The sequence below is a fragment of the Dichomitus squalens genome (genome assembly GCF_000275845.1).
Source record: "Dichomitus squalens LYAD-421 SS1 unplaced genomic scaffold DICSQscaffold_4, whole genome shotgun sequence".
NCBI lineage: Eukaryota > Fungi > Basidiomycota > Agaricomycetes > Polyporales > Polyporaceae > Dichomitus > Dichomitus squalens.
The window spans coordinates 940,581-963,128 of record NW_006766886.1 but is presented as its reverse complement, the minus strand read 5'-3'; the positions used below and the strand labels follow the sequence as shown (position 1 = coordinate 963,128).

The following is a 22,548-nucleotide window of genomic DNA, read 5'->3' as shown; positions in this document are numbered from 1 at the left end:
CTCCATGGTAGTCTTGTGGGCTGGGTCTTTGAGGACGACCAGCGCACCGGCAGCTTCATTACACTGATAACGCAAGTTCGCTGAGGCAAAGCCTCCTGTGGAACTGTAGATTTCGTTGAGATACAGAATGAGATAACACGGAATGTACGCACCTAACAGAAGCGCCAGCAGATATCAATACAGACTGGAGGCTTTTACTATGCAGATGCGTCTGCGTGATCTTATTCGGACAACGTGTCACCATTGGATTGCGAGGGTGGAACCCTCGAAGGAGGCGGGAACTCCGATTCTCAGATTAACGGGGTCGGTTGCGGAACTCATGGCGATGCAAAGGCAGCGAAAGTGGCCTTCCCGGATGTAACCAACGTCGGCGAGGCGAATCGCGCCGACATCAGGATCAGGCTCCGGACCCAGGGTGCGTGGCCATGGCAGAGGGGCATGAGTTGTTCTGCGTATGTGTCCCAGGGACCAACCATGTCGGTATAGACAACCATGTCGGGGAAAGTGCCGTACAAGAAAGAGACGTAGCGATGGGGGAAGATGAAGAGATGGTACAGGATAGGATACTCGACCGACGACCGCTTATGTAGAACCTGTGTTGTTGGCGATACAGAGCGTGAGAGTGGTGGAACCATGCCATATACTGTCTATTCTTGTGCGCGATGCAGAGAACGCACGCGCATTAAACACCCGTTTATCAGAGAAGGGAGTATCCTGGCTCACCTGCTCACGTTGTCCACAGACTCGCAGGCGTGCATCGCTGCAGAGAACACCCGACATACACGCTGTGTATTAAAGTATCAACCTGTCTTTTGTTTGGGGGCAGGTATTGTTACAAGCCGATTGCGCATATTACCACGTAGGTAGGACTCAGACCTCCTGGCAGCACAAACGTATCATCCACAGTGGAAGCTGACACGGGTGCGTCAGGTGCTAGGCAATCACCGCCGTCATGTCAAAGATAACCAATGTAGTCCTGTACATGGGCGACCAAAGCACTCATATCTTAACGCCTGTCAGATGGTCGCCCCTTCAGCTTCTCTTATCACGGGAACTTCGAACGCCGAAGCACTTACTAGTGTCGCAAAGAAGCCGTACTTGCTATTCCAACTGCAACCGTGGGCCTCGTTGCTCCGTATGTGTGCATAGCATAGAACGCACCGCTCAGCCAACCTTTAACCGCACACTGCCCTTAGAATCCCCGCTCGTACCGCCTCCCAGGTCTTTCCACCACTTCTCCTTCGTCTTGGTCTTCACTCTCGTCCTGCCACCGGCGGAACCACCGGCGCGCTTGACCACAGTTGACAGACCGGAGGACACGCCTTTCCGTCCACCGCCCGGAAAAGACTCCGCACTCACAGTCCTTGTCTTGCCCTTCTTCTTTGCCTTACCCTTGTCGACTTGTGAGGGCGCGATTGAGATATCGGTGGCACCTTCCCGCCCCTCGCTATCTTCTCCTGGCTCATCAGATGATTGAGATAGCGATTCTGCGCGAGGGCGTTTCCGCAACGCGGACGGCTCCGGGGTTGCAGATCCACTCGACTTGTGATGCGGCAGGGGAAGCGGACGAACGTTCTTCTCCCATGTCCTTCGGTGGAGACGAAAGAGTGCCATCGTGGCCCGCGCGTCAGTCACCTGTGTATACCACAGTATTAATACACTGGCCGCGCAAGAAACTCGCGGGGGACGGATAGCACGGAAGGCGCCAAGAACGCCATGGAGTTCAAATGACGTGGTCAGAGACCGAACGTACCGAAGAGTGCTCCCCACCCTGGATCGTCAAGCCCAACTCCTGCTTCGCGAGATGTCGCAGCGCAGGGCGTCGGCCGCGCCATATCTTGTGTTTGTGGGCCAGCGATTGGGTATCTCGTGTGTGCGGACGGGGATGCGAGAGAAGGAGCGCCTTCAGGTCGTTGTGGACGGCATGTCCGACGAGGATACGATCCTGAAGTAGGTCCGCAACTTCCTTCTGTACATCTTCGAACGGTCTGGCTGTCGGCACGAAGGAGGGGCATACATTGGGTATGGTGATAATGCAGAGATCGAGAGTGTAACGTACCATGCACCATGTCGGAGGGTCGTATGCCAGAGAATTCGGTACGGTAATCGACGACGCGCTCGCGTTGTTGGACAAACGCGTCAAGGAGGACGAAGCCGTAGTAATTGACCAATGATACGCGCGCAAGGGACGACTCAGCTCCGTCGATCCCGACGCCGACCATTTCACAATCGAGAGCGAGGTACTTCCCAGGTCTGAGACAGGTGGAGCACGTGAGCTCAATGTACTGGATATCCCTGATTATGAAGAGGAAAAGGGGCGTATCTCGGAGAAGAGGAGCAATTGATACTCGAACGACGGAACAGAAAACGTACCGTTGGTGAGACGCAGGATGCTCGACCTCGCCAATGACCAGCCTACGCAGTTGCATGAGAGACTCCCCATTCTTCAGCTCGTCCGTGTCCTGAAGCAACACATCTGCCTCTGCGGATGCTCCTCTGGGGAACGTGTGAGACTCGGTCGTTGTCTGGCGTATCTCAGTGGATGTAGAGGGTGTTTCTGGGGTGTGCGAGAGCTTGCGCCGCTTTCTAGCTACGAACGCGCTGACTGAGGTCCTCGGTGATGTATCCGAGGATTTCGGTCTGGCTATTTTCTTTCAACCGGGAAGCAAAACCTGCATGAACGTCACGAAGAGGTGTCGGGACAGATCGCGCAGACATACCTTCTGAAGCGCAAGCCAATTTGAAGACGGCGGCGCAGATTTGCTAGGCTTTTCGCTAGCCATGATGTTCCAGTCCACCAGGAATCCGCAGTCGAACTATCCAAAGACGGTTATGAGGTTCAACAGAAGATGGAAAGAACTCAAGCGGGTAGCATGAGCGGTCAAACCAGTCAAAGCTTGCAAGACTTGGGTTTTTAAGGCACAGCCACCACGTGGGCGTTATGCCTCGAATGTCTGCCGGTACTTTCGCGTAAGTTGGCCACTTCCGTCCATCGTCTAGCGATAGGGTACCCTCACCGATACCCTGAATGCCCAGAGTTTCATCTCGGTATGTCGCATATTTGGCCATGTGGCAGTAGAGGGGTCGACGTCCGCGAACAGTGATGAAGACGCCGTCCTATGAGCAACCGGGTGCGTGTATCGCATTGGCTTGTTTGCGATGGAGATGGGGCTTCTTTGAGAGAACGATGGAAGCGAATCGTAGCATTATGAAGGCGTACTTCGGTGGCCTGATGGGTGCGATTCGCTCATAGTAGGTACTTACTCCAAAGTCAGGGCATGAAGACCGTCAGGTTGCAGCATCGGATGACACGACCGAACCCCGACGCGTTCCGTATTACAGCTTGGGATCCTCGGCATCTGGTACGAAACAGTGTGACCTCCACAGCGTCCGCCCAGCTCAGTGCATCCCGGCGGCGTCCCCATGGGACCTGACATTCGCCACGCGGCCCTGGCTTTCGGCTTGGACGATGCAGGGCGATCAGATTGCATCTTTATCAACGCTGGCTTAAACCCCTGCACCCTACCATCATTCTCTTCCAGTGGCAGCTGGACCTATGCTAGGCAGTCTGAGATTTTTGCAGACTCACCCTGACCCCCTCCCGAACTATGAGTCGGATGTTCTTCCTCATGACAGGCTTGCTAGCTTAATCCATACCGCTCCCCAACAAGATCCAGATCGAAAGCAAAGGATCGTATAGCACTGCTAATCCCTGCTCTACCAGCGAATCAAGATGCCTTACCTAGAACGACTGGACACTCACGCCAAGGCCGTTGCGACATTTAAGAGAAAAAATCAACAGGACTCCTTCATTGCACTTCTCAAGGACGTCGCGTCCGTCGTCCGCGAGGCCTATGCGAGCGGCACGCCCGACCTCGACGCGATTGTGACGATCAAACGGGTATACAGCGACGGAGACCTCGCCATCATCCCGTCCTTTGCGCATGCACCCGGCACGCCCCCCGTCGAGTATTCTTACAGTCGGTATGGTAAGAAGGCGATAGGCTTCGGCCTCGAGGAGTTCGCGGACAGGTTTGAACATATGTTCGTATTGTCGAGCGGTGAGCATCCTCCGTTGGAACCAAATATCTGCCCTGCTCCTTTCAGGTTCATCTATTCAAAGCGCCCGTCAGAACCCCACTCCAGCCCCTTGGATGAGCACTTACCCTCCTCACTCCAGCCTCAATCCAGATCAACCCACCTCCCTCGCTTCTGCGACGGCGTCACCGTCTCCGCCACAGACCCACCGCCCCTCGCGCGCACCATCGAACAAGCGCGCTGCGAGATCGACGCCGACAACGACATTTCCTTACCCATCGCCGCCGCGGTCTCATCCGCGCTCGCCATCGCGACGCAGGGCGGCTGGAAGCACTGCGAGCCCGTCCTCTCTAGCTACCTTATCGACGGGGGCCACGAGGAGAAGACCACGCGCTAAGTGCACGAGAACGACGGCGCGAACGACAAGGTTCCCGACGCGGACGCGGAGACGTTCAAGGAGCGTCACTGGAACTAGATGATGCTCGAGCCCGGGCTGTCAGAGGTCGCCCCGCCCGTCGCGGTTGACACCCGGCACGAGCCCGTCCTTATCGAGACGATTTATTCGGGGCGCAGGGGTGAGGTAGAGTTGGCGTCCCCCACGCGGGAGAAACGTCCATACGCTCGCGAGCGGGAAGTAGTACTCGGATCCGATCACTGTCTTGCCTGATGGGCACGTCGCGCGTGCAGGTATCGCCCAGCATTTGGGCAGTAATGATTGTTTGGCATGGAGGTCATTCCTATTGTATTCGATAAATGTATGATGCTAACGCCTAGGTCCCACCATCTCGCTCAGGTCGTCAAGGCTGTAACAGACATTAGGCAGGCCGTTCAATACCATCCCATCATACAGTGAGAAGACTAGTTATGACGAGCCTCCCGACGAATCTTTCCTGTCGGACGCCAGTCAACACACACCCATCTGGCCTGCGTTGCGCATCACGCACTCATTTCACAAGAAGCACCCACTACTCACGACGGTCATGATAGTCTGGCAGCTGTTGGAACTTCTATCGATAGTCGGCGGCCGAACTCCGATGATCATAGGTGCATCTTGAGTTCGACCCTGACCTTTTCGTTCGTTTCAGATAGAATGGACAAAATTACTGAGACTGAAACGGATACACGTATCTACGGCGGTGATTTGAAAGAGGTTCCATTTGAATGAAGACTGCGACCAAGAACAAGGGTGTAGGCGTTCGAAAACGGAAGGATCCCCAATGAGAACGTCTACAGGCACAAATATAGGTAAATACTGATTCAAGATCAGCTGACATTCTGCGATGGGAAGCAAGCTCTCTTTGCAAGGGCTCCTTAGCATACGTACTTCGGGAAAGACTGCTACAAGTGAGTGGTCCAAGTATTCACGTTGGCATGCGTGGTATAGCCTGGGGACGGCGGCACAATGGGTACTGATGGCTTCCCGATTGTTTGCCACAGACCTAGATGATTGTTGGGGATTAGGTTGTTCCCAGCAGCACAACGGGCCGCACCACAATTCGCCGTTCCGTTGATGATCTCTCCAATCAGGACTACGGAGGCGGTACGATCTGTCCAACTGACAGCAGGGAGTCACTTGCCGAGTGCTTAGGGAGTACTGAAATGAATCATTACCACCCTGAAGGGCAGGAGTCGAGTGTGCCTCGTGTAATTTGAGTATCCGAATCACTACTCCGCGCTACATAAGATAGTCGCGCGGGCGTTCGGCACGAACAATAGTACTCCATATACTGACGCCCTTTCCACCTATAAATTCAGTGATCGCTCGCTCATCTCTTCCTTCATTCCCACTACTCTTACCGCAACTACCTCAACCACGGCCACATGAACCCATTGGCTCGACACTGGGCTCTTCAACATACCGAGCGGCGGTCGGCCTGCACGGGTCATCCCAGAACTAGTGGGGATGCGACGTACCAATCGTATGCTCAGCTTTCCCCTAACCACGTCCGACGCCCCACTGACGCTTGCTACAGCGTCGACACTCCCACCCGATAGCCATCGATGCGAAATCAGTGAGTCCCCGTCCCTCTCATCGGATCCAGGACATGTGCTGACGGTGGTTCAAAGTAGTGTCAATGGCATACCTTTTCGGTGTGGGTCATTAGTCTGTTTCGCCCGGCCCACCCGCACAACGGGTCCAAAGCGCCGATTCGGCGGAGCGGATGCGCGACCCTGGCGTCGGTGCTCCGCGTCGGCTTTGCCGTGTCAGTCGGGGTGCGACCGGGACCAGTACCTGCCCGCCACCATGCACTGTCTATCAGTTGCGGGGGGCGGCGAACCGCACGGACGCTGCAACCTGGAACGTGCCACGAAAGCGGCATGGGTAGACGACGTACGCGCCGACGCGCATCTCATCCCGGCTCGTCTACGGGGCTGCCGTTTCAGTGGGCCCTAGGCACATGGGTCGCGCCTGATGAGTCGCTAAGCGTCGCGTCGTCAGCGGGAGGCCGTCTCAACATGGTACGTCCTTTTCTGTTCATATATCCTTCCCATCTACGGTGCTGATTTGGTTCAGTGTCGCAGGCGGTCTCCTTTCGAACATGACGGCTATATTCCGCGTGCTCGCCTTCACGGTGGCCTCCAAACCTACACCTCGGGAGCCGTACAAGGACGGCCGCTCAACGGCAAATCAACTCCCTCAACCACCCAACAGCAACAGCCTGAGCCCCGCAATCCGCGAAGAGGGGTTGTCAGGCCGGTATGTTCCCACTTCTCTATGCCCGCTCCACCCTATGCCCCGCCACTTCGCAAAACATGTGTGAATATGTGAACGAGCGTTGGGCACGGCTTCAAGACGCCATCGCCGATCATGCCCGGTTGACCACCCCATCGTAAGGGCGTCCTGCGCCAGGGTTGGTTGTACGGCCCACGTCAAGAGCTCGAAATGCCCTGCAAGGGCGAACAGCGACGCTCCATCAACAGAATGTTGGGCGTCGCACCAAGTAAAACGTATGTCTTGCTCGCCACTATCGCTCTGGCTCTATGCTGACTCCAGCTTTGCAGCCATCAAGAAATGTGTGACCTCAAGATAAATTATTGTTATTATTATTATGGTTGGTTATATCGACGTAAGGACCGGCTCGCAGGCGCAACACCGGGCCTGCGAAGCAAGACGCCGGACCCGAGGTACGGTCGATCGTCGCTCGTGCAGCGCGAACGTTCGTGGCGCAGGCCTCTACGTGGCCCTCGGGACTAGTACCCGCGTCGGCGGGGAAGCCAACTGCGCCGAAACCATGTCGCGGTGAGTATAGCAGTCTCGTTTCCTATTTCTTGTGGGGAGCTGTTCGCTCGTATGTACATAGGAACCCATCATGAATAGTCGTATCTCGCGCATAGCTGCAGTTTGCAGCTTGAGCCGTGATTTCGGAGTGTTGAAACCGCCAAGCGTGCCCTTCACGGATTGCACATCGGAGGGAGAGCTGTCCATGTTTGAGGAGTATCGTGCGCAACCGGGCGGGAGGCAGTAAGACGAGGGCTGTGCGCCGCAAACCGTTTGATATGTGTACCGGGTCGGAGGAGGGCGGATCAGAGATGGTTGCTAGAATAACGTGGTACAAATATCTCTCCTCCGTTTGCGGCCGCAAAATCATCATCCTGTGAAGATCGGATAGTCGCGATTTAGAGTTGGGCGACGATGGAAGCGGGGCTTGGGTCCTCCGGCAGAATGGCAATCCAGCACCTCTATGACCAACAATAGCGGACCGTGTACACACTTCGCCAGAATACACTGGCGTCACTGACAATAGCCTCGGTGCGGTTATACGCAATCTCGCAACGCCAGGGTATAAGATGGAATAACGGGAAAGTAACGCAGCTCATATGCTATATTACATACTGAATACGAGTAAGTAGTAGCACGTGTCTAGAAGAAGAATTAACGTAGAGGGGAAGTATGGGGTGAAGAGACGGAGCACAACAAAGGTATCGCATATAACGGAGATGGTCGAACCCAATCACCAATAGCCGCAGCGTCCGCCGCCCTCCTCCTGGACCTCGAACTTAAGGGCGCACTTCATCCCGTTCTTGGAGTAGCTGACTTCGAGGTGCGTCACCTCGACGTTGCACTGGCCGAGCTTATAGGACTTTTCAAAGTGGGGGAATCCGCCGCGGCTCCAGTTGAAGCCTTTGAGCGTCTCGATCTGGTCGCCGAAGAGCTCTTTCAGCTGGTCCTTCGAGCGCTGAGCAATATCCGGTTGATCAATACGGGTCGACAAAAGGACCAAGCTTGAGAGGTGAGACGACGTACGAATTCGATGATGGTCACGGTGCTCTTCGGCTTGTTGTCCGGAGTGGGCTGGATGAGGACGCCCTTGCCCTTGAAGATCGCCTCAAAGTCCGCGTACTCCATGATTTCCTCGATGCGGATGCTCTTGGGCGTGCCTTGGAACTTGACCTTCTCGCTCCTGCATTCCTTCTTGAGACTATGCGCGTGGTGAGTGATCAAACGCGTAATAGAGTGCATGGATAGCGCGTACTGGTCGAATATCTTCTTGATATGGGCCTTGTGTTTCTTCTCGTCTTTTTTGGTCGGCGCGTTGTTGCCGCTGCCGCTAGCCTGGGGAGCTGCCTCGGCCACCGCGGACTTGCGAGCGCGTTTCGCAGGAGGAGGTTGTGCGGCGAGCTCGTCCTCGAGCTGGGAGAACGAAGATGAGTGGGATTTTCTGTGGCATGATGATGACCCGCAGCAATGAAAAATGCACCTCGATGATCCTCCGCTTCATCGCTTCCACCACCTGAGCCACAGACGCGTCAATTGATGAGCATATAGTTAATGAGACGCGTCTTACATCCGCCTCGACATTATTAGGATCCACGTTCTCTAGCTCGAGCTCTCCTATATCAGTAAACGCGTGTCAATGTCAAGAAACGCGGTGAGCAACTATGGCCAGTGACGCAGACTCACGTCCTCCATCAAGAGCAAGCTTGCGCTTCAGCGTGCCCGCGGCCGGCTCGAGCTTAGACGACATAGAGGCCTCTGTCCAAGCGTGGTGGAGGCTGAGTTGGTCGTTGTGGTCAGAGCAAGAGGGATGATGGGACTAGTGGTCGGCAACTGCGTCGCCATTTGGTAGCGTAAATGGTCGTTCCGCTCCGCCTCATATGGCAGGCCACCTTCCTCCATAGGCAGGTGGTGAATGGCTTGTGCACAGGCGCCGGCAGGCCACGAGGATATTGGGCGGCCATCCTTCGACTTGCCTCCTAGCCGCCCTCAGTGTCCCCCGGATGTTTCTTGCCTACCTTGCTCTTTGTCCTACCTTGCCCGCAACTCGGAAAGAAAGACGTCGAAGAGAAACACAGAATGTCCGCAGAAACCATGGCTATAGTACATCTGATTTGGCCTCGAGGCGACCGACAAGTTGCCCAACGTGAGGGAATAATGTACATGTGAGTCGTGGTAGATCGTCCTTCGCCTCCAATCATCCCTGTTCCTTGACACCATTAATCAGCGACACGAATAATACTCTGTCACTGCCGAATGGGCACGCTACTGCGTGCTCAGCTTGGATGCGAATCCCAGTGCAGTTGACGAAACACGTACGTCAATGTCGGGTATCGTCCCCGGGCTCTCCGGCCGCTGGTCCTCGCCCCCACCCATGCGGACGCACCTCGAGTTCGGCAAGGTCAACGTCAGTCTTTGGCTATCCCTAGATGCGCGGACTTCCTCAAACTATCCCCCGGATCCGGTCAGCAGACTAGTCCGCGAACCCCATCGCGGTTCACCGACTCACCTTCGTCCCCTCGGGAAGCGGGATCGTATGGCTGTACCTCCTGATCTCCCTCTCCCGCACCACGCTGTCCCCTTCCTGCTCCTCCGTGGTTCGCTCCACCTTCCAGCTTACGATCAAGCGGGTTGTCCGGTAACTGACATGCATATCTTGCTTCTTCACGCCCGTCATGTCGAACGTCACCATCATCTGCACGGCGCACAACACAAGCATGTTCAGCTCCGGTCTCTCTCGGCGACGGACCAAGGACCAGACAAGGCTCTGGGCTCACGTTTCTCCCGTCGGGCGACTCCCGGAAATTCACACTGCGCGGGCACCGATGCGAAAAGGAGCAGGGACGCAAGCCGGTGGGAAAGGGTGCAAAAGAGAAGCGATGCGCCATTCTAGCCTCCGACGGACGTGCAGCAGAGCCAAAGCGAATCGCCTACCTCGACCGTTTCTTCGCCACACGCTTCCGTCCCGGCGACTGCTGGCCCGACGCCGGCCTCAGGGTGGGCGACTGCGACGACCCAGACGTCACCGCCCCGTCGAGCGACTTGACCTTCGACGGCGACGACGCGAGCTCGACCTCCTTCGCGTGCCGCACCTCGTCCCAGATCGAGTCTAGCGAGTCCTCGTGCGAGTCGATGGGGAACTCGGACAACACGGGCGAGTAGAACTGGGTCCGGTCCGGCGACGGCGGCGACGGTCCCAGGACCGTCGGCCGCTTGACGTCGTCCGTCAGCGATAGCGGTGTCAGATCCAGGGTGTTGCGCGGCGCAAAGGCGCGCTCGAAGAGCTTGTCGAACGTCTCGAGCGAATGTCTGGATTTCCTGAATGGTGTGGACGACATACTTTCCTTTGAGGCACAGGAACGGAAAGGGCGGGGCGGGTTCACGGGTAGAGGGTGCAGGTCGTGGGTGCAGGTCGTGGGTGCAGATGTGGTCGACGGAGAGAATATGTTTTGGTGGGTGGTAAGACGAGCGAGGTAGCCAGCCAGCAGGGCTCGGGGTGCGAGACATATGCAAGACGAGCGCAATATATTCCAGCGGGTTTTCTGACGTGATTGCGGCGTGCCGCACTTCACATGTCGAAACTTACTCGAGCGAGCAGAACGATCAGCCGTTTCGGGTGCATGCGTGCGTGCGTGCTGTCAGTGAGGTCTGCGAGCGCGGCGCGTAGATAGTTCATCTAACTCCGCAAGCAGACATCCAGAAAGAACTTCGCAACCTGAAACAATTAGCATGGGGCTCTTGGTTCGAGAAGGGCTCATGGGAGCTGCAGATAATCATCGCAGCCTCGTCAGATGCCGACTACAGGGCTGCAGCCGCGAGCATCAGCCTGCCTCAAGGAAGACATGAGGCGGAGACGTGCGAGACTGGTCACGCCCTGGCGTTTTCCGGACGTTGTTGGTCCAACACGTGTATCGCGCGCGAATAAGGTCGAGGGCGATAGCATGTTATAACTACATCAAGGTACACGATGATCCGAGGGGAAAGACGTCATGACGGGAAAACATAGCAGTGCGAAGAACGCAGATGGTACTGATACCAATGTCGAAGTGGCCGAACTACGCTCAGGAGACATGCGGCAGTCGTTCATGGGCCGTTCGGCATAAGTGGCTTGAACTTCTTGTTCGCGTAGCCCCTTGTTGCACGACCCATCCCAAGTCGCCGCTTCGTCGTCATTGGCTTCACGGGAGGATCATCTAGGGCATCTACGTCGATTATCTCCACCGGTGCCGCGGACGGGGACTTGCTGCTCGAAGCGGAGCTTGACGATGGTAGAGATTGGCCAGAAGAGAAGGGAGATGGGGTAGACGGAGGTTTAACGGTGACTACGCGGCCTGTGCCTGGAACCGAACGTGGCGAGAAGGTTGAGGAGCGAGCGAGGGAAGCCGGTGTAGCCTCCACGAGAGGTTGTCGTCCGCTCGGGAGCTCAAGGTCGAATCGTTCAGACTTGATACGTCCTGAAATTGACTTGCCCTGCACTCCGGCAGGCCTCACTCGTTGCGTTAAACCTAGAGGAGGCTCTTCTATTGAGGGTTCTCGCTTCAGCCTCAGCTGGCTAGGTTCCAGATGCTCTGTCTTGACGAGAGTAGGCTCGGTCTTCTCCATCTTCACACGGGCTACACTCGCCGTCATGCCTAAAGGACGAGCAGGTACCCTCGACGCAGGTTTGGCTGGTGTCGGCGTAGCCTTCGAAGATGACATAGCTAGATAAGCCTCGGCTGCTCTTGCCTTCCCCTTGGCCTTCGACGAAAGGTCCAAGCCCTGCGAGTCGACGTCTTGCTGTCCGAACCAATCGCGAATATCGCCTCTGGACGCGGGGGAGCTGGCCGTATTCACAACCCGGCTGCTGGAGGAAGCAAGAGGTGCCTGAAGGTTCGCGCTGCCCTTGCGGCTGCTGGACGGTGTAGAAGAAAGTTTCGCGTGAGCACGCGCGGCTTGGTTTGATAGCTGAGCGGCAGTCGATGCCTGCTGTGCACTCTGGATGATGCCCGCGCGGTGTGCGTTGTTGAAATGGAGGATGCTGCTCGCTACGAACATCGGAGGTTCTGCGAATATACGTTGTATGCGTTGTAAGCCCGTGTCGCATGAACAGCACGGATCTGCCATACCTTGAGGCCCATCTGGGTCTCGTTTGACGGGCCCAGCCGTACCGAGCACAGCTTCCAAGCCGTCAGGATCAGGCTCAACAATAGAGCCAGGGACTCCTCCCAATCGCTGTCCACCGCCACCACCACCCCAAGATTGCTGTCCCGCTTGCGCCTGCTGGCCAGGGTACCGCGCGGGCACGGCATAACCATTGTGCGGTACGCCAGGTACGTCTCGGAAAGGGGCGTTCATCCCCCACACAGGATGTCGGCCCGTCTGCGTACTGCAGGGCACCTCTTCAGTTTGGGTATCGTCTAAAGAAAGGAAGGACGCACAACTCTGCCACTCTCCGCTTGACCTCGGTCTCGTCCGGGGGCGGACGGCCGAGGACTTTGCAGATCGTCGTCCGGTCTTGCCCAGGGAGAGAAGGGAGTTCCTCTGAAAAGACACCTCTCGTCTGTAGACGCATGTTCCCGCCCCATCAGCCTATGTGCGGCGATCTAGTAGGCGAAGACACCAACCTGGTGGTCGCCGCGTACTTCGGCGATGAAGGGGGATAAATCCGTGGGCTTCTGCTCGCCGGCGATCATGCGCGACGTCGCATGAGTCAGGTATAATAGACCCTGCGCTCGAGTGCATGCCACATAGAGCAACCGTCTGTAAGGCATAGTGCGGGGTGAGTCTTGAACGGGTACAGGGAAGACGACCATGAGTCGTACTTACCGTTCTTCTTCCGTGTCTTCTGAGCGTGCTGAAGGGAAAACGCCGTCCTCGACTGTACACGGGTCCGACATATTGTCATCAATCGTCTGGATTGAGGACACGGCTATACTTGTTGTGGAGACGTACCAGCAGGTATCATGACCACGGCCCACTCAAGGCCCTTCGCCGCATGGCACGTCGATATCGTCACTTTCTATCCACCTCGTCAGTAACACAAGACAGGTCCGGCTCGTTTGCAACTCACGTCCTTGCTCTTCTCATCCTCCGGCGTCTCGGTATCCGTCGACAACATCGACGCCTGCAAGAAATGCCGCAAAGGCGTATCCCTGGCCGGCGCCAAGTGTCGTCAGACTCCCAGATGTGCGAGTTTCCTCAGCTCAAGCGTGAGATACGCACCCCTCGCCGTCCTCTTCAACCTGGTCCCGATCCCACTCCCCCAACCCATCCCCCCACAGCTCCTCATGCGCCCTCTCCGCCGCATCCTCCATCCTTCTCCCCGCCTTCGCGTCCATCCCGTTCTCCACCTCGCTCGCGAAGTTGATCAGCTCCTGCACGTTCTCCCATCGGCTCTCGTGATCCGGCTGCGTCTTCCGCAGGTGCTCCTGGTAGCCCACCAGGTCGACGAGCGCGGTGATGAGTTTCGTGGGCGACATGCCCTCGTGCGCGTACCGGCGGAGGTCGCGGAGCGTGTCGACGAACGAGGAGAGCTTGCGCTTCACGGGCGGCTTGATGTCGGGGATCTTGCCCTCGACGATGCGCTCGACGACGGTGAGCGGCGGGAGCTTGAGCTGAGAGGCGCGGTGGAGCAGCTCGGCTACGGTCTATATAAGGTCTGCGATCAGGCTGGAGGATGGGAGAGGGATGATGAGTATATGCGCGCACCTTCTCGCCGACTGTCCGCGAGGGGACGTTCACAACCCTCGTGAAGGCGGGGACGAACGCTGGGTTGTCGATGAGCTGGAGGTAGGCGAGAACGTCCTTGACCTGCGACGGCGACGACGCGGGCTCTGGTCAGCCAGCGAGGCTCGCCTGGAGCGCTGTGAGGAGCAAACCCACCTCCATGCGCTCGAAGAACTTATGCCCTGCCAATACCCTGTTCGGGATGCCCTCCTTCTGCAAGGCGGCCTCGATGACTCGCGAGTGCGCGTTGTAGCGCAACAAGACGACGAAGTCGCTCCAGGTGAGCATGCCCCCCGTGAAGGCGATGATCCTCTTGATCTCTGCGGCGATGAAGCCGGCCTCGACCTGCTCCATCGGGAACGCGCGGAGGACTGGGAGGGGGCCCTTGGGATGCGAGGTGTTGAGTGTCTTCTGTATGCGGTTCTTGTCTGTCGGCAGGTAAGGAACCATTGGGATCGAAGGGAACTGCGGTTCGCTTACCTTGCGAGATAATGGCCATGCTGGCAGCGAGGATTGACGCGGTGGAGCGATAGTTGGTCTCGAGGTATATCTGTTGCGTATTTGGAAAGTCTATGAAATGAGATAGCGCTGCATAAGACAGTCATCGGCACATGCATGTATGCGCTACGCACCTCGCTGCATGTTAGCTAGATTCGTGATCTCTGCGGATCGCCATCCATAGACTGTAGAGCCCAGTAAGTTGAAAGCTGTACGATGGCAGATATTTCGCTTACTGGACTGGTCAGGGTCTCCTACGATGGTTACGCATTTCGACACCTGTGCGATGTGTTTCATGAGCTCATATTGTGTGGTGTTGGTGTCCTGGCTGTAGCATGCAGTCAAAATCCCCAAAGCCGTGATAAATCGACCATAAATGCGCTCACTATTCGTCCACCAAGACATGGCGGCACCATGCCGACGCCTTCTTGTGCCCGGCAAACATCCTGACCCCGAACACGAGCAAGTCATCGAAGTCAAGGCTGTTAGCTTCCCGAAGCGTCTTCTCGTACTCTTTGTATATGGCTGCGATGATTTCCCCGAGATCGCCCTCCAGCAAATTAGCATTGTCATTAGCACCGCGCTCCATCCTCCTCCTTATCCGCTCCTCCGCAGGGCGTGCGTTAGCCTCTGCGACCTTTGCCAGGGCATCGTCGGCAGTCATACCCTTGGCCTTGAGCTTCGAGATCATAGACAGCACGGTAGCCTCCTTGAGAGTGAGGTTGCGACCCTTCAGTCGCTCCTGGTGTGGCTTCAATAGCTTCGCGACAATCTTCTTGCTAGGAACCACACGCATACATCCGGTTTGGAAGGAAGGTCTTGAGCCATAACCATGAGCCACATACCTCTCGTCCGCATCACACACGGTGAAGTTCCCCTCGATCCCCACGTATCTGGCGTATCTCCTCAAGAAGTTGCAGCAGAGGGCGTGGAAGGTCCCCATCCTGATCTGGGCCGTGTTGTCCTTGCCGACGAGCTTGACGAGCCGCTCGCGCATCTCGTTCGCGGCCTTGTTCGTGAAGGTGACGGCACAGATGGACCATGGTGGGTGGTAGCAGTTTGTGATAAGGTGCGCAATGCGCATGGTGAGCACCTTGGTCTTTCCGCTTCCCGGTCCTGCGAGAATCTGAAGGGGTATTTGCGGCGGGTGCTGGACGGCTGGTGCGGTGGCTCCCAGTGAGCGACTGAAGCAGGTACATATGGGTAAATGAACCTACCCTGGAGTTGAGCTGGGTTCAGCTCCTTCAGCAGCTCATTGATGTTGTCCGCCATCGGAGATGGAGGGAAGAGTGCGCTCGGGTCAGGGCCGAGCGCGTCGTCGCGGTCAAAGCCACGACGCGTCTTTCGCGCGCTGTGCTCCACGTGTTCTGTCGCGCTCACGTGCATTGACGGGAACTTCGGCAAACCCCGCTCACTAGTGGACTTGGCCTGGGGCGGACAGCAACACGAGAAGGAAGACTTACCATGCAGATGCCAACCCTGTGTTTCATCCATTACACACTCCGAGATCCGGACTACGTACATGAGGTGCGTGAATAGAACTAGCTACAAATACACAGAATACAACTAGGAGCACCATCAGATCATGTCGAGGCAGAAGCGGTCGCCCAACAAGCTGCGACACGATTACAGCGCCGATGTCATCATAACTAGCAAAATCATCATCATCGACTAAATCCACCGCATCCATCCCACAAAGGTGAGAGCCTAGCGACGGTTTTCCTCTCGAGAAGCTCACGCCTTCTCGATGAGGTCCGAATCCCTCTTCTCCGATACAGCGCGGTCCGGGTCGGGGTCGTTGTACGCGTCGAGCCCGATGCGCCTCTCAATCTCCTCCAGGCGCTGCTGCTCGCCCGCCACAAGCCCGACTGAGCCGAAGATCGCGTCCATCTCCTCGAGCGTCAGGCCCTTCGTCTCGGGCACGAAGAACATGATGAACAGGCCGCCCAGGAACGAGAACGCCTGCGGGGAAACGCCGCCACCGTCAGTCACTTCGACAGTCATTCGCCTTCAAGGCCAGGCCCAACGTAAAGCTCGTAAGCAGCCATGGGAGGAATCACTCACCCCAAAGAAGATGAACGTCCCGAAGCGTATGTTGCTAATCATATTCGGCGTGACCTGGCCCACTGCACGCAATCCGCATTAGTCGTCGCTCCCACGTTATGACGGCGCATGACGAGGCGCGCTCGTGTGCTTACCGATGAAGTTGTTCATCCAGTTGGACGACGCGGCGATCGACATGCCCTTGCCGCGCACAGACAGCGGCCAGATCTCGGCGACGACAATCCAAGCGCAAGGCCCCCACGAGTAGCCGAAACCGATGGCGAAGATCCACACCAGCGCACACGCAGCCCAGCCGGCCGCACGGTGCGCGGGCCAGGAGTCTTCGTACAGCCCCGAGAGGATAGCAACGATGAAATGGCATGCCGCTATGAGGAATGCCCCCGAGATGAGGACCGGCTTACGACCGGCTTGGTCGACCCAAATGACGGCGGGAATCGTCGCGAGGAACATACTACAGACACTCCATGAGTTAACAGGCACGAGTTCGGGTTAGGCAGAGACGTACGCGATGCCAACGACACCGGTGGCGAGAAGCGAATTTGTGCTGCCCGTCAGACCAAGCTCCTGGAAGATGGTCGGCGCGTAGTACAGGATCGCGTTGACACCCGTCCATTGCTGGAAGAACATCGTCAACGTGCCGACGGCCACACGGTACAAGAGCGCTGCATCGCAAAAACAGAAGGTGAGTGCCTTGTTCCCGAGAATATGCACAGTGCTGTGCAGATGACGTACGCCTGTAGCGGAGAAGACTGATGTAGTCGTACAGGCCGAGCTTGAAGTCCGACTTCCACGATCCGTCCTGGAGATCCGGGTACTTGAGAGCTGCCGTCTCCTTCTCAAAGAGGTACTGCGCCTTGATCTCCAAAAACTCGATCTGAACGAGGTCCGAGTTGGGAGCCGCGCGGCGCGCACGACTGAGCACCTGGAGCGCCTCGTCATCACGACCGTTGTTGACGAGCCACCTAGTGAACAGTATCGTTCAGATGGTGAGTACGTGTAGGTTCCAGGTGAGCGTGTGGGACAGCGTACCTGGGCGAGAAAGGCATGAACAAGGTGCCAACACCGAGAATGACAGCAGGCACAAGCTGCAGGCCAAGCGGGATTCGCCATGCCGACTCGCTCTGGCCGGTGGTAGTACCGCCGATGTAATTCGTGCCGTAGTCGATCCAGAAAGAGACCATGATACCGAACGTGATCGCGAGCTGCTGGAGCGCGACGAGACTGCCGCGCACCTCCGGAGGTGCGAGCTCCGCGCTAAGAAGCCATGTCAACCCCCGCATTCGCATCAGTTACATGACAGCTTTCAAAACATACTTGTAGAGCGGGACGGCCATACTCAGCGAGCCGACGCCCAAACCGGTGACGAACCGGCCTGCAAGGAAGGCATGTCAGGCACAGTTTCCGGACTGAGTCCACCAGAACGTCCGGACTCACCTCCGTAAGTAGACGACGGGTGGAAGGCGGCGGTCTGCACAATGACGCCAATGCAGAGAACGATAACGGCTGAACAATTCGCACCAGATCAGCATCAAAAGCCCGAACCGGAAATCAAGTCAGCAATCTGATCCCCGCGGTGCTCCAACCTCCATCGCGAAGGGGAGACTACAAGGAATGGCACACGCACCCCCAACGATGGTGTACTTTCGGGAGAATCTGTCGGCCAAGTAACCAGTGCAAAGCACGCCGAACCACGCGCCAAGTTCGAGGATAGCGACAAACCAGCCCTTTTTCCCCGTATTGTCCACCACCGACGCCATCCGTTGGTCGAAGGAATACATTCCGAGCACGCCGGAAAATACACCCTGTACAATATCGTAACGCCGAAGAATCAGTGGGCTGCGCTCCTGCCGTGGGACTACCCATCGTACGCACCTGATTGTACCCTATCGGCTCAGTCAGCAATGTCAAATTGGAGCGCGTATCGTAAGATCCTTCCACTCACCATACAACCTTAGAGGGATACTCTGTCAGTATGGGGACTATCGCGACATGTCGAAAACTGGACACTCACAGACCACCTAGCGAGGCGAAGATAGCGATGGCGAAAACCCTGGCGTTCGCAAGCAGGCCGGCCTGAGAGAGACGTGATGTCAGACACAACCAGCAGTATGCAGGCGGGGGCTCTCATGAAAATAAGGCAAGCGAAGAACAGAAGACATACCCAACCAGATGGGCCTGCCAGGTTCTTGCGACGCTTCGAGGTTGCGGCAATTGTTCCGCCTCCAGCCATGTCGTCAAAGGTGGTGTCGTAAAGAGGGTTGCGCTATCAGAGTGGTCGTCGATGCGCACGCAGGAGCGAGGGCGCGAGACACGGCGGAGTATGGAGGGTCGCGTCAAAGAGACAAGCACGAAACTTCTGTGTGCAGCCGCCTGCAGTCGACGCCGTAATAACCCATACCTGTCCTAACCCATAGCCTGTAAGAGCCCATAGAAATCCCCGTCTCCCGAGTCGGTATAGGGGGGAATTGCCTACATAACCCATAATACTGTTATAGTGTATGGCCCTCCGGGCAGTCCTGGCAACGACTGGGAGATAGAATATAGCGCTGGACGGACAAGTGTGCCCTCCGAGCGGAGAAAATTCAGCGCGGTCTGTTCTTTCCTGTTACATAGTTCAGTAGTACATTCCAATGAGACCGACTCGAACACCTAGCTATAGATTTGGCCAGCAAACATCCCTCCGCCCCACCGCGGCCCTGCAGACGTTCCATCGGCGCTGATAGCCATAGAAGTCATGGAAGCAAGATATCGGTGACCAACTACCATAAAGGATCACACAGTGCTCCAACAGTCAACCACATTTCCGCAAAGATCACTTGAGTGTTAGAGGTCCTAGTAAAACGTCAATCTGAAACACCTTCCCTGCCAGTTGGCACCCCCCTCCGGGACTTGCATTTACTGCACTTGAGTCCTGAGCCACTTCTAGTGGCCAGGAATAGTCCATACCCCATGGCCTTCGGGGCCAGGATAACCCATATATCAACCAATGCGAGAGGCTTTCAAACGGATGATTTTACATGCACACGCTATGTGCTTTCAGTTATAATGACCTTCTGACGTTTCACAACGCTCCTAGACAGTTTAAAGGCTCAACGTTGCAACGCCGATAGCAATCCCTGGTGTCACCCGGGACTGGGAGCCCTTATCCGAGCGCTTCAACGGGCGCTCGACCTCCCTAAGCCCATAACCTGATACTTCGGGGCTTATCCCAAGGGGTATGGGTTATTATGGTGTCGACTGTACTGGTATTTATGTCCGTCGAGCCAAGGAGTCATTGGATGGCGTCCGACCCAGGGACGAGTACGGCTTCTGCACGAGAAAACGGTCATGGGGCCAGAGGTTTGCGCACCGGGAGAAGTGACCGAACCTGGTCCGGTTGAGACCTACATATCAGCCGAAGGTTCCAACGGCGAGTAGTGCCGAGGTTGGGGCCTCCCCTGGGGCCAGGCTCACCGAGAACCGAGCCCGAGTGACAAGACTACATGAAGATAAATGTCAGAGGCATAGCTCAGCACCAAGCACGATTCTGAACATACGTCGAATATCGCGGTCGAGCGGCAACCTGCGGGAAAAGGTCGAACCATAGTCTCATGCATCGTCTGAAACGAATTTGAGAACGCAGATCAAGAGAGAGGGAGACCACGAAGCTCACATCATAGGTTGTCAGTTCGACAGTTGTATCCGTCTGGACACGGATGTATCCGTCAGACGTATTGAACTGTCTGCGGTGTTTTCGGGCGCTACAACGGATACATCTGTGCAGTCGTTCCAATGACGGATACAAATGTCGAACTGACACTGCTCTCACATCGTCTACGAGGTGACCTGCTTGCTGAAAGTCAACGGGATAACTGACTTCGTCGTAGCCATCTGCCTCATCGCCGTCCAGATCTTTGGTTTGTCCACCGTGCCCGGAGTCTGTCCCTCTACTGAGATATTGAGACCAAGGACAATATATGCCAACGCACAGTGGAAGAAACGGGAGTCATTAGGTTGCACGTTGCGTACTAGCCATTGCATGGATCTGCGGGCGTGTGGTGAGGCGCCGGTCAGCACACACAACCAGCAGACTCATGATGTTGTCCCTGGTCGGGATCTGACGGGGGTTCTGAGCGTCATCTGTCAAGAGAACGATGTCTTCCTCTCGGTATCCATAAAGCTCTGCGCAATCGTGTTTAGCCACCGAGCCAACGTATGGTACCAAATGGCGACTTACGCTGGAGGTAACGCGTGACATTGCGGGCATCGTTGATGCAGCCCTTCAACTCCGCCGATTGACCGAAGTAATTGATCCCAACCTGAGCTAGGGCAATAAACCTACTCTGTAGTTGAGCTGGGTTCAGCTCCTTGGGCAGCTCATTGATGTTGTCGGTCATCGGAGATGCGGGGGACAGTGCGCTCGCATCAAGGCTCAGCGCGTCGTCGCGGTCAGAGCCACAACGCGTCCTTCGCGCGCTGTGCTCCAGCTCCGTCGCGCTCATGTGCATTGACGCGAACTTCGGCAATTCCCGCTTACCAGTAGCAGGCTACATAGTATACGGCGGACAGAGGAGGACCGTTAGTTGATGCCATTCACCATGCATAGGGTAAGGCCTTCCAGGCGGTCCTGGCCACAGTAATCGCCCCATGCGTAATGTATTAGTGTCCAGCAACGCAGGCAGTAGTAAGCTGACTGGCGGCGCATCGGCCGGGCTCAGTGGTGTGCGGGTTGACGCAACCGTTGACCAGGTTGACAGGTATAGTAATCCCGTCTACATGTCGACAAGGCCAATGGTAAACTTTCGCACGCTCACATGCCTGTCGACGACCTTCGGCGACCCAGCGGCTCCGACGACGCTCTTCCCCTACGTCAGCGCCTAATCCCTCTGTCCGCTCGTCCTCCCCGTGGTCTGAATTGTCGAGCTCTCCCCGCTCGTCCGTTTGACTTGAAATTTGGTAGAAGGTTTCCTCCGCATCCATACTATCTTCTAATAGTGCAAGATCAGCGCTCCAATCCCTCTGACCGCATTGCCAATCCGCCTTTGTCCTCCTACCCTCTCGCCTACTCTCACCACTCCCCTTTGTCAATATAGCAATATGCATCATATTCCGAGTACAGTACTAGTATATGAATCTGGTTGGTCCCTCCCTGCGCCATCAATTGTCCCCAAAATGTCCATAGCAGGCTCTCCATCGGCATCCCTGTCCAAGATGTTTCATACCCCAAGTTCCTCATCCAGCATCGCTCTCATGTCAGACTCTCCTCTCTGTCTTTGGCATTTGCCAGTATGAGAGCAAAAAATTGAAGAGAGATCCGAGCTTGATTCTGATGATGAAGGGAAATTTGTGTCGTTGTTTGCATCAGTGTCCTCATACTGATGCTGCCTAACAGGGTCACAGAAGCCTCCTTGCAATGGAGTACCTCCCAGGGAGCCCATATGCGTTGTTGAGCCTGTAAATAATGTGAGACGCTCACCAGCTCTATATTCAATATCACTACTTACATTCGGTAGCTAGACGTCTAGACGCTGCCTCGCTTTCCGCAGATTTTTGAGCCTCAGTGTATGCCGCCGTGATGGTTGTATGCAGGACGTATTCATTAGCTACGAGGTATACAGAGCACTACATGAAGGGGGAATACAGCGCCTTGCATAAGTCCGTGAACGCGCGGATTTTTTTCTCTCCGGCGTCTAAACCACCCGACCTGCCTAAACAGGCCATATCACGGTCACAGGGACTACTCCATGACAGCGCATCACGGCCCTGTTGGTTGACCACACGCGTACCCAGGTAAATCCACAATGTTTTGAAGTATGGATATGCGTGCGGTACTTCCATGTCTGTATTTGAGTGCCCATTGGCCCCCAGGGGATCCTGTACCCTGATCTAAACAGGAGGTACCATAGTAAAGGTGCAGTCGCATATACATGATCATGCTCTCACTACGGGCACCGCCTCAAATCGTTCTTTGTCAAAGGGCTGTAGAACCTCTGAGCAAGTACAACTTTCCCATTGCCGACCCTTCAGCGTCCTTTGGCACGCGTCGG

At 56.2% G+C, this 22,548-nt stretch overlaps 8 protein-coding genes across 8 annotated transcripts; 1 reads left to right on the top strand and 7 right to left on the bottom strand.

Moving 5' to 3' along the window:
- Positions 1-814: 814 nt before the first annotated feature.
- Positions 815-2,783, bottom strand: DICSQDRAFT_100077 (ribonuclease H-like protein; the record flags this gene model as incomplete). The annotated part of the gene is made up of 6 exons (XM_007362495.1): positions 815-1,013; positions 1,077-1,635; positions 1,754-1,992; positions 2,060-2,253; positions 2,374-2,651; positions 2,721-2,783. 5 exons carry the CDS (start codon positions 2,781-2,783, stop codon positions 1,165-1,167), a joined length of 1,245 nt encoding a protein of 414 aa, XP_007362557.1. The 3' UTR covers positions 815-1,013; positions 1,077-1,164.
- A 950-nt stretch (positions 2,784-3,733) lies between these two features.
- Positions 3,734-4,435, top strand: DICSQDRAFT_124929 (uncharacterized protein; the record flags this gene model as incomplete). Its single annotated transcript, XM_007362494.1, has 1 exon — positions 3,734-4,435. The coding sequence occupies one exon, from the start codon at positions 3,734-3,736 to the stop codon at positions 4,433-4,435; it is 702 nt and encodes a 233-aa protein (XP_007362556.1).
- A 3,396-nt stretch (positions 4,436-7,831) lies between these two features.
- On the bottom strand, positions 7,832-9,043 carry DICSQDRAFT_100076 (uncharacterized protein). The gene is made up of 6 exons (XM_007362493.1): positions 8,942-9,043; positions 8,826-8,872; positions 8,739-8,771; positions 8,514-8,671; positions 8,285-8,459; positions 7,832-8,216 (listed from the first exon to the last, which is right to left on the bottom strand). The coding sequence occupies exons 1-6, from the start codon at positions 9,003-9,005 to the stop codon at positions 7,992-7,994; spliced, it is 702 nt and encodes a 233-aa protein (XP_007362555.1). The 5' UTR covers positions 9,006-9,043; the 3' UTR covers positions 7,832-7,991.
- A 588-nt stretch (positions 9,044-9,631) lies between these two features.
- On the bottom strand, positions 9,632-10,068 carry DICSQDRAFT_18425 (uncharacterized protein; the record flags this gene model as incomplete). Its single annotated transcript, XM_007362492.1, has 3 exons — positions 9,632-9,703; positions 9,765-9,950; positions 10,033-10,068. Coding segments are annotated over 3 exons (294 nt in total), but the record flags the coding sequence as incomplete, so codon positions are not given.
- Positions 10,069-10,185: 117 nt separating this feature from the next.
- DICSQDRAFT_144495 (uncharacterized protein) lies at positions 10,186-10,593 on the bottom strand (the record flags this gene model as incomplete). The annotated part of the gene is made up of 1 exon (XM_007362491.1): positions 10,186-10,593. The coding sequence occupies one exon, from the start codon at positions 10,591-10,593 to the stop codon at positions 10,186-10,188; it is 408 nt and encodes a 135-aa protein (XP_007362553.1).
- Positions 10,594-11,250: 657 nt separating this feature from the next.
- On the bottom strand, positions 11,251-15,730 carry DICSQDRAFT_152971 (P-loop containing nucleoside triphosphate hydrolase protein; the record flags this gene model as incomplete). Its single annotated transcript, XM_007362490.1, has 16 exons — positions 11,251-12,297; positions 12,361-12,620; positions 12,673-12,794; positions 12,859-12,994; positions 13,061-13,112; positions 13,187-13,253; positions 13,305-13,386; positions 13,457-13,881; positions 13,943-14,044; positions 14,117-14,388; positions 14,441-14,530; positions 14,593-14,643; positions 14,695-14,786; positions 14,845-15,237; positions 15,304-15,616; positions 15,676-15,730. The coding sequence occupies 16 exons, from the start codon at positions 15,728-15,730 to the stop codon at positions 11,339-11,341; spliced, it is 3,471 nt and encodes a 1,156-aa protein (XP_007362552.1). The 3' UTR covers positions 11,251-11,338.
- Positions 15,731-16,192: 462 nt separating this feature from the next.
- On the bottom strand, positions 16,193-18,752 carry DICSQDRAFT_144503 (general substrate transporter; the record flags this gene model as incomplete). Its single annotated transcript, XM_007362489.1, has 10 exons — positions 16,193-16,420; positions 16,523-16,584; positions 16,657-16,973; positions 17,028-17,184; positions 17,255-17,484; positions 17,552-17,776; positions 17,837-17,894; positions 17,957-18,025; positions 18,147-18,324; positions 18,684-18,752. The coding sequence occupies 10 exons, from the start codon at positions 18,750-18,752 to the stop codon at positions 16,193-16,195; spliced, it is 1,593 nt and encodes a 530-aa protein (XP_007362551.1).
- A 1,219-nt stretch (positions 18,753-19,971) lies between these two features.
- DICSQDRAFT_52722 (uncharacterized protein) lies at positions 19,972-20,898 on the bottom strand (the record flags this gene model as incomplete). The annotated part of the gene is made up of 5 exons (XM_007362488.1): positions 19,972-20,121; positions 20,331-20,440; positions 20,491-20,546; positions 20,581-20,683; positions 20,739-20,898. 5 exons carry the CDS (start codon positions 20,896-20,898, stop codon positions 19,972-19,974), a joined length of 579 nt encoding a protein of 192 aa, XP_007362550.1.
- Between the last annotated feature and the right edge of the window lie 1,650 nt (positions 20,899-22,548).